Consider the following 10,210-nt stretch of genomic DNA (forward strand, 5'->3'; position numbering starts at 1 on the left):
TTCAAGATGTAGAAAACACAGTAGGCCAACAAACCTTCAGCCATTTTACATGCAGGAAGTTGAGCATGTAAGAGAAATTTACCATAATGTTATCTGTCGCTACTAAAAATACAAAAAATTAGCCAGGCGTGGGGGCAGGCACCTGTAATCCCAGCTACTTGGGAGGCTGAGACAGGAGAATTGGTTGAACCCAGGAGGCAGAGGTTGCAGTGAACTGTGATTGTGCCATTGCACTCCAGCCTGGGCGACAGAGTGAGACTCTGTTAGGAAAAAAAAAAAATTCATTTGTGCGAAATATGATACATCCCATTCTCTGAAGATACAGGACATGGTGTTAACTATATTTTACATTTTAAAAATTGTCATAAAAAAATAATTAACAAGCATTTCGCCTGCCTTCTATAGTAAGGAACTGTAAGATTACCACTTAGTACAGGTATCTAAGATTTATCAGTGTGTGTGCAAACCACATCTCTGCAGCATTGTTCAACTGCTTGGTGGAGCTTCTATTAGTTAAAGAGACCTGAACATACCCATCATTTTCAGATTTTATAAGGTATAGTAACATAGACTGTGACTGGACCCATGGTTGTTGCCCAATAAATATTTACTGAATCAATGTCAACTAAATTCTTGTTTCATAGTTCTGTAGTTTAATAATTTACTTACTTTTGTCACCTCCTCTGCCCAAATCTAGCCAGCATTAAAAATTAGAGAAAAATATAGAGCATGAAAGTTGGAATTTATTTTCTACAACTTAGTATAGATAAATATAAATACTTGTTTAAATGGCATACTCTTTTTCAGAATAATATTAATAGATTAAACACAGTAGTAACTAAATCAGTACAGCTTAACATACTGTGTAAGTATGACTTTTATATGTATCATTACTATCAATTCTAAAATCTTACGCTAAATCTATAAATTAACAGTTTTCCCAAATTGAGAACACCTAATCTTTCTTAGCTCCAGTATTCTCATTTGGAAAATTAGAGATTTGGACTAAATGATTTCGAATTTCTCACTTAAGTATAAATTATAAAATTTTAGGAAATGAAGCAAAGCAAGGATTAATGGCTGCTGATACAGCCTTTTTGGAGAGAAACAATAAGCTGGAGATATAATAAATATAAAATTACCAGCTGTAAATATATTTTACTATAAGTAGGTTACATTAATAGTAAAAACAAATGATTAATGAAACAAAGTCCTGTTAATTGTTTTTAATTATGTTTTTACCTGAGACAAAAAGAAAAGCTATGCTTTATATGTTAAATTAGCAATGACTAAAATATTCTCACCCTTTTCATTTACCTATAGATAGGACAATGGAAACACATTAATGCATTCTCTTGCTATCTAAGGTAAGCCTTAATTCAGCCAGGGCTTCAGTAATTACAGTTTTTAAAAAAAACAAAAACAAAAATGCATTTTATATATTCTGTACAATAATCTTTCCTATTACTTTCCTGCTTTTAGTTTAATGCTAGTGAATGAAAGCAGCCAATTAATTGCCAATTTATTAGCTGTACTGCAGATCCCTTGATACTTCTAATAAAGTAATATATCTAGAAATAAAACACACTATATCTATACATTTTTATTGGCTAATGTGCACAACTGTTGGCTATGTTCAGATTTTACAACTTTCTATTTTACTAAAATGAAAAACTTCTAATAGTTCAAACATTTTCTCAAACTAAGCTCAACATATACATTGGATACCATAAAACAATCTGCATTCTCTATTCTTTCCCAAGGCTATCACCATTCCACCAAAACTTTTGTAAATGAGTTAGCACTGGATGGACAACAAGCCTGGCCGTTACAGGAGTACCTAATCTAATGGGGTCTGTCTTGGCCTGAAATGGCAGAAGAAATTAATTCTATGTTGAGTTTGGGTGAAAATAAGGTAAATCTTGAAGCTACTGAGCAGCAAAGTCAAAGTGTTTACCTTACACCTTTCTTTAAGTATATTTTGTTAATTTTCTTTGCCAAAAGTGAAAATATAAATGCCAGCTTAAATTAGCATCTTTTACTCAGTGCAAAAAGGCACTATATAAAGTTCCAGTATCACTTCAGCTAGTATTTTTTCCTCATATTTTTGTTGTTAAAGATAATGAATCATGGTTTCAATTATTTCAAAATTTTACATGCAGCTAATAGCAAGAGAAGGCACTTTATTCAAGATGTAGAAAACACAGTAGGCCAACAAACCTTCAGCCATTTTACATGCAGGAAGTTGAGCATGTAAGAGAAATTTACCATAATGTTATCTCCTTCAAGGCGAGCTGAGTTTAGTTGCTTAAGTTCATAGTAAGAGACAAAGAACACATTATACCAATGAACACAGTGAAACAAATTACTTCTGCACAATAAATAACACATTAAACAAGTAAAATCAAATATTTTTTCTACTTAAAAAAACCCCACTACATTTATTGTTCTATGAAACTGCATATAGTGGTGCCTATTCATTTTTTTCCCCAATATTCAAATTTTCAAAACAAAAAAATATGTTGATGCTTGACTTTAAATGAGAATCATTTAGGGAAAATGTATCATTTTTAAAACTGTCAGTTACCTACAATTTTTATTAAATTTTCACTAAGAAAGTCCTTCTGCCTACCCCAAATTTTCCTATTCAAAGATCATTTCTATTTTATGAATTTATGATGCCTTCAACCACATTCTCTTTCAATCAGCCTCAGCCAGGTCTTGGCATACTCTGAAGTCTTAAAGGCATGTCAATCCTTGTATTGCTAATAAACCTTAAATTCAAACATGTGTTCTTAAAGGCTGTATGATGGTGCTCTAAATTTATTGAGTTTACAGATTAAAGATTTACACTGCTGTGGAAATGCTTAAGTTTGCTGTATGATGTTAAAGAAATATTTTCCATCAAATTTGGATGTCCCAAAATAACAGAGGCCTAAACCACTAAACACCGAAGAGCTTTGAAACCGGCTATTTTTATCTTTAACATTACTACAACTGTAAAATAATTTTTAAGTTTAGATTAGACTAAAATTGGATTAGTAAATGTAGGTGCCTTATAATTGAAATGCATTACAGTTTTGTACCCCTTAGGTGAAATGCCTGGGACCAGAAGTGTTTCAAATTTCTGGTTTTGGATTTGCATTATACTTACTGGCTGAGCAACCCTAATGTGAAAAGCTCCAATAAGCATTTCTCTTGAGCATTATAAAGGCACTCAAAGAATTTCATATTTTAGAGCATTTCAGATTTCAGGTTTTTGGATTAGGGATACTCAACCTGTAATTATTTTTGTTCTTGCTTCTCTGGTATGTTTTATCATATAAACAATCTATTTTTCAAAACTGTGTTTTTGTTCATTGTGAAACATTAAAGTTGGCTTTCTGCTTAATTGGTATATTTCTGAGAAATGCCTTTGATGTTGCTTTACCATTCTTCAATATGCTAACTGATAAAACAGCAATATTAGATACAAGCAGAAATTCTTTACTGATAGGGCTAAATCATCAAAAAGTTTGATCTGTTACACCATATAGTGAACTGAGAGCAGCAGATATTTTACATCATTTATCTATGAACTCCTCAGTAGAGTACCCTGTACAAAATTAGCATCTAGTAAACATAGACCTCAAAAAAAGTCACAAGAAACTAGTAAGTAAATTATTTAAAAAGTGCCAATATGGAGAGATCCCAAACCTTACTGACAGAGTAACTAGTTACAAAATAATTAATCCATGGAAATTTATAAAGACGTGAAATCAAAGTAAGTCTAAGGTTAGATTAACCACTTCAGTTGCCAACTAGGAACCAGGAAATGTATCAAAGAAGGAAAAAAAAGCAAACCCACACTCCTAGTGATTCTTCAAGTAAATGGAAGAGAAATACAGGGGGGAAAAAAAGGATCACCAAATACAGGCATACCTCCAGGCTTTATGTAATAATAAACTAAGAGAACTTTTTCTTCCCAAAGTATTTCAGACTTACTGCTATAAAGTTTGAAGAAAAACGAGTTGGTTATCTAGAGGAAAAATACAATTAAAATCAGGAAATTGAACTTTCTGTCTAGACTAAAAAAATAGTTTTTGGCTAGAGTTAAATTTTGCTTTATGTAATACATAAGTTCTAGAAGAGCTGTGTATAAATAAAATTGTTGAACTGAATAAAATCATTTGTATCATCTTTTACTTTAAACATAAATTCCCATAGGAAAAAAACCTTTATCCTCAAAAATACACAGCAGAGAAAAATTGCCAAGATCTTTTCCAGATATCTCAAAAGGGAAACATCTCTCAAAATTGGTCTACTATTATATTTAGGTCCTATATATTTTAATAGTGGTAAAATAATTTAGAAATATTAAAGGACTTTGTACACTTTTAAATCTATATGTGCTTTCCAGAACTTTTCCAGGTAGAAAAACAGACTGTCATTCCTATAATAGTGCTTATTAAACAAAGTTTTGTACTGAAACTTGGTAACAGTATTTTTATTCCACAATTATCACTGGGCACATGTAGGCATCTTGAATAAAGACATTCTGTCCCAGTTAAAATATTTATTTCCAAACGATCCTTAAGTTTGTTCCTGATTATGAAATTATTATCTTTAAAAACGAGTTTGTAATTTACTTTTCAAATTCATTATTAGCAACTAGAAACTAATAAAAGAATTCAATGTGTCCTGCTATCTATAGTGTTCATTTTCAAAGTTCTGATGCTGCAGATAGTCTGTTTAGGGAAGTTTTGCTGTTTGTGGTGATGATGTAATGATAAACCGTGAAGTGAAAATGCCAGTAAATTTGGAATTAATGTCTTATCAAAGATAGCTCTTCTCTAGCAGTAACTAATACAGTGTCTCCAAAAAAGACAAAAAAAACATAGAAAAAAATAACTTACTCTGCTCATACAAGGTATTGGGGTAGTCTCATAAGACATTACTATCCAATACCAAGTTAATCAGTTTTAAATTTCTCTCTAAACCAATTCTCAACGTTTTTATCCCCCAAACAAGAGAACTATAAGACAGTACCAGCACTGTGGTAGTATGCTCATGAAGGCAGTGATTCTTGATGTTGGCAGTGGTAGTGACTTCAAAACAGAAGGCGGGGTAATATACCATAGCTCAAATTAAGTATTAACTTATTAGCTTCTTCTAAAAAACTCATACGTGGCTTATTTTGTACTATTTTAAAGTTATTACAGTTCAAATCTGATGTTTTCAAATTCTGGAATGACAATATAGACAGTATAACTTGGATTAACTAAAAAGCTTATAAATAAATCTTTAAAGAAAAATTTAATTATTATATTTAATGTATACCTACTCAATATTCTGAGATTTTCTGGAATATATACTACAATTTATTTATCCAAATGAGTTTCCTCTCACTCAACATCGTTGCCTGAAAGTCCATACTACCACTGTTCGTTTGAATGGTTTTGGAACTATTCTTGGTAAACATTCTTTTAGTTAGTTTGAGCAGTGTGTGGAAAGGGAAGTGAACTAATGTTTAAGTCAAATACAAGTATTCTCAAACTTGAGTCTCATCTTAATTACTATCTTTTTTGCTATTTCCAATTATAATAAATCTATCTCCAAAAATACTTGTCACCACTGAGGATATTTAAAAAAACATGACACAACATTAGGAGCTACCATAATTTTTGTTTTTTAGCAGCAGCTGTACAGCTAAATATCACACATGTGTGTATATATATACATATACATACATATATACACATATACATATACATATATACACACATATACATATACACACATATATACATATACATATATATATATTTTTTATTTTAAAGACAGGGTCTGGCTCTGTTGCCCAGGCTGGAGTGCAGTGGTGCAAACTTGGCTCACTGCAACCTCCACCTCCCATGCTCAAGAGATTCTCTCATCTCAGCCTCCTGAGTAGCTGGGACTACAGGTGGGTGCCACTATGTCCGTTCATTTTTGTACTTCCTGTAGAGAGACGGGGCTGTGTCATGTTGCCCAGGCTGGTCTCAAACTCCTGGGCTCAAGCCATCGGCCTGCCTCAGCCTCCCAAAGTGCTGGGATAACAGGCATGAGCCACTGTGCCTGGCCATATCACATCACCTTTTTGATACGACTACTTTGCACTGATTTGGATATATTAAGTTCTAATAAATTTGTTTAGAGAGCACAAAAACAAGACCCTAAAGTTAATAGTCTGTATCTTTCATGGTATATTAGCAAAATATTTTACAAATCTTAAAGTTATTAATCAAAAATATTTTTCTGTTTACTTACTGAATTTCTAGTTTCTGCAGCTTTTGCCTTTTTTAGTCTCGTTTTTGCAGCATCCAAATCCAGTCTCTTATTTTGCAATAGTTTCCTTTCTTTCTATAAATATAGAAAAGAAAAAGGCTAAAGATGCCAAAATTTTGTAAGAGCATACACATTTAAAGTATTATTCCCTAGTAAACATATGTATCATTTGATAAAGATCTATGATTACAAACTTGGCTATAAAGTTACCATTCAGGTATCTGGCCTCCCTTCCATCCCCTTGTTACTGTTTTAAATTTTAAAATAATTGAAACATTATAAATGTCTGGGAAAGATGGCAGGCAATGATGGAAACAAAGGAATATCAGTTTTAATATTTTGTGATCCTATCCCGCCTCGGGAACATTTGGCAATACCTTTTTGGTTGTCACAACTGGTGGAGGGATGTTACTGGCTTCTGCTAGCCAGAAGCCAGAAATGTTGCCAAACATTCCACAAGTCTCTCTCTACAAGGAATCGTGAAGCCCAAAATGTCATTAGTGGCCAGATTGAAAAACTGTTTCAAATTGTTACAGATTATCCAGAAGGTGCCTAGAAAGAAGGAAGCATAGGCCTGGGGCGAAGTTCCTTGATGCCTGGTGTCCTACACCTCAAGGATTGGGCAGGCTGCACTTAATTAATGTGTCATAGCACCAAATGCAACCCAACCACTCCAAAATGGAATTTCAAATTTACAGAATAATGAATAAACATTAGTATAGTATCTTAGAATTATTCAGGGAATTTCTAGCTTCTGTATAATATGTAAGTTTATTATAATTCAGTTTGCTTTAATCTTAAGATTCCATACGTCAAATTTCATTGCACTAAGCTAACTTTTATTTTATTTTATTTTATTTTATATTTTATTTTACGTTTTTTGAGATGGAGTCTTAGTCTGTCCCCCAGGGTGGAGTGCAGAGGCGCGATCTTGGCTCACTGCAACCTCTGCCTCCAGGGTTCAAGCGATTCTCCTGCCTCAGCCTCTCGAGTAGCTGGAATTACAGGCACCTGCCACCACGTCTGGCTAATTTTTGTATATATAGTAGAGATGGGGTTTCACCATGTTGGCCAGGCTGGTTTCGAACTCCTGACCTCAAGTGATCCACCCACCTAGGCCTCCCAAAGTGCTAGGATTACAAGCGTGAGCCATCGCACCCGGCTGCTAATATCTTTTAAATCATACTTTAACTTGGTAGTTCTTCTGTCTCAGGCCAAATACTTATTTATACAGAAACAAATCCATTGTGAACATATAGAAAGTTTCTATAATATTCAATATATTGTAATAAGAAATTTGTAAATTAAAGTTTGAAGTATTTATAATAGCAGCTTTGTAAAAATCTTAGAAAATTTTCATTCTCTATCACTAAGAAAATAAGTTAAAATCCTAAAAAATGAAGAGCTACATGGTATACTATGGTGATATTTTAGACCGTATTTTCATAATCATTCCAGGAACCTCTCTGTAGATTTTAGTGTTGGTAATGAATGAAAAGGGATAAAGGCATCTCAGTAACATTGTAGGACACACAAATGGAGTAAATGTATCAGTAGTCCTTTATTTTGGTTTAATTTTGTGTTCTGGTGAACATGTACCGACCTGGATTATTTAATTTTGTAATCCACTACATCTACACAGTCATGAAGAGGCCAAATTATTCATTAAAAAGTATAAATATACATCTAAATGATTTTACTAAATAAAGCGGACACTTTTTAACTCACAGCAATTGTTTTGTAATCTCCTTCTATAAAGTTTCTTAAAGGAGTAAGAAAATTTAAGGCTGACGTTTGAATCAGTTCTCTGTCTGCTGTTCCAATTCTTTTTTGGGTTTCTCCACATTTAATAAGGGCATTACCTGCAAAGGAAAAACATTTTTAAAAAATCGCTGTCTGGTAATATCAGAAAATAAAATCATGTAAGATAAATCAGCAATTTGGTTTGTTTAAAAGTTAGCTGTCACTTGTAAGTAAAATCAAATAGAATTAACTGTAATTAAGGTAGTTTTATTTCAAAAGTAAATTTAAGAGTATAAGTGTCTAAATGAAGGAGACAAGGATAAACTTCCTATTGTAGTATAGGCAATTGTACCAATTCTACCAATGTGACTAAAGAAGGCAGATATACCCCAAAATATTTATGGTCACAGCTCAAATAGTGTAGTCGGCCCTCTATATCTATGGGTTCTGCATCCATGGGTTCAACCAACCACAGATCAAAAATATTCAGGAAAAAAAAAAAAAAAAAAGGATGGCTGAGGAGCCAGGCACAGTGGTGGCATGTGCTTGTAGTCCCAGCTACTTCGAAGCTGAGGTAGGAGGATCGTTTGAGCCCAGGAGTTTAAGGCCAGCCTGGCCAACACAGCGGGGCCTGTCACTATTTAAAAATAAATATATAAAAAATAAAAAAAAGATGGTTGCCTCTGTACTGAACATGTACAGACTTTTCTCCCTTGTCATTATTCCCTAAAAAAATATAGCATAACAACTATTTATACAGCATTTACATTCAGATGATTTAAAGTACAAGGGAGGATGTGCATAGGTTATATGCAAACACTATGCCATTTTATATAAGACACTGGAGTATCCATGGATTTTGGTATCCTCAGGGTGGGGGGCCTGGATCCAATCCCCCATGGATACTGAGGGGTGACTATGGTTATACTTATAAAAGAATAATGCTTCCAATAGATCAAGTCACAATTTGTCCTCTGTTTCTACATCCTTGCAGTTATCATCTCAAGTGTCTATAAATAATAGTGCATACTGGTATCTTAAGTTAAAAAAAAAATCCATGCTTTTGCAATACATATACTCTGATACTTAAATAGGGTAAGTACAGTAGAAAAGTAGAGGTAGAAAGTAGAGTAGAAAGAAAGGAGACCCCAAGATCAGAGTTCCATTCTTAGTTCTACTTTGAATAAGCTTTAGCTCCGAGGTTCTTAATCCCTTCATTTTAGAATAAGCTTGGATCTGACTGATAAGGAAGGTAATAGGGATAGTAGTTAAGAGCTCCCTCACTGGATACAAATAGATCTTCATTTGAATTACTATACTAGCTGTGACTGTGGATTAATTATTAACTTCTCCAAACCTGTTTCCTTGTCTTTAAAATGAAAGTAATCTATCTTAAAAGCAGGATATAAATGAAAATTTACTTAATATGTAAATATATATACTATATAATGCTTAGCCCATGCCTGCGATACTTAATTTTTAGTTATTAATTACTAATAAGGTAATAGGTTCACAAAGCCCAATTCTGATAACCAGAGTACATTCACTAGAATTACTAGAGGTGCAAACAGATTAAGCAGATTTAAAAGGGAAGAAAATCTAGAAGCCTTTACTAATGTTCATGCTCTGCTAAAACCTTCTTCAGTCTGGTGAAGGAAGGGGCTGCTGGGTCTCTTTCACATAACTTTACGATCCCAGCATCTAACTGAGCCTGGCACAAGCAGGCAATAAAACAGCTGTTTAATGTGTAACGTATTTCTAAAAATTAACAGTTAAAATTCAGAAATAATTTTATTTTGAAGTTCTAAGCATTTTCAGACTTAAAAATTAGATTTTGAAGAACACAATGTAGAAGTTTCAAAGTTGTGTATCTAAAAAAGCCTGTCAATGGATTAGTGGCATTCAACAATATTTAGGTTACTTCTTATATAAAGAGAACTACTAAAGTTTAAAATTCATTTAATCCTAGAATGTATAAACTATTCTGTAAATCAGAACTATGTGTAGAAATTAATTTAATCTACCTATCATTTCATACCCAAAGACCATTATCTTGCAGATGTATAAAGAGAATTATTATTAGACATAAACAACAGGAAAAGAAGCTACCGAAAATCTCATGTTACGAGAAAATCAGATCAGAGTGACAATAAAGATGTGTAAC

At 33.1% G+C, this 10,210-nt stretch overlaps 1 protein-coding gene across 4 annotated transcripts in view; it reads right to left on the reverse strand.

Moving 5' to 3' along the window:
* The window catches only part of SH3GLB1 (SH3-domain GRB2-like endophilin B1), a 46,307-nt gene that overhangs the window by 17,929 nt on the left and 18,168 nt on the right, over positions 1-10,210 (reverse strand). For 2 of the 4 annotated variants that reach the window (XM_011982096.1, XM_011982097.1), the window contains 2 exons: positions 8,032-8,165; positions 6,286-6,378 (listed from right to left, as the gene is read on the reverse strand). In XM_011982096.1, coding sequence (XP_011837486.1) covers positions 6,286-6,378; positions 8,032-8,165 — 227 coding nt within the window. Of the gene's footprint in view, positions 1-669; positions 694-2,220; positions 2,308-6,285; positions 6,379-8,031; positions 8,166-10,210 lie in introns of all 4 variants that reach the window. The other 2 variants (XM_011982095.1, XM_011982094.1) reach the window with 2 other exon arrangements.

This window comes from Mandrillus leucophaeus, unplaced genomic scaffold (assembly GCF_000951045.1).
Source record: "Mandrillus leucophaeus isolate KB7577 unplaced genomic scaffold, Mleu.le_1.0 Scaffold235, whole genome shotgun sequence".
Taxonomy (NCBI): Eukaryota; Metazoa; Chordata; class Mammalia; order Primates; family Cercopithecidae; genus Mandrillus; species Mandrillus leucophaeus.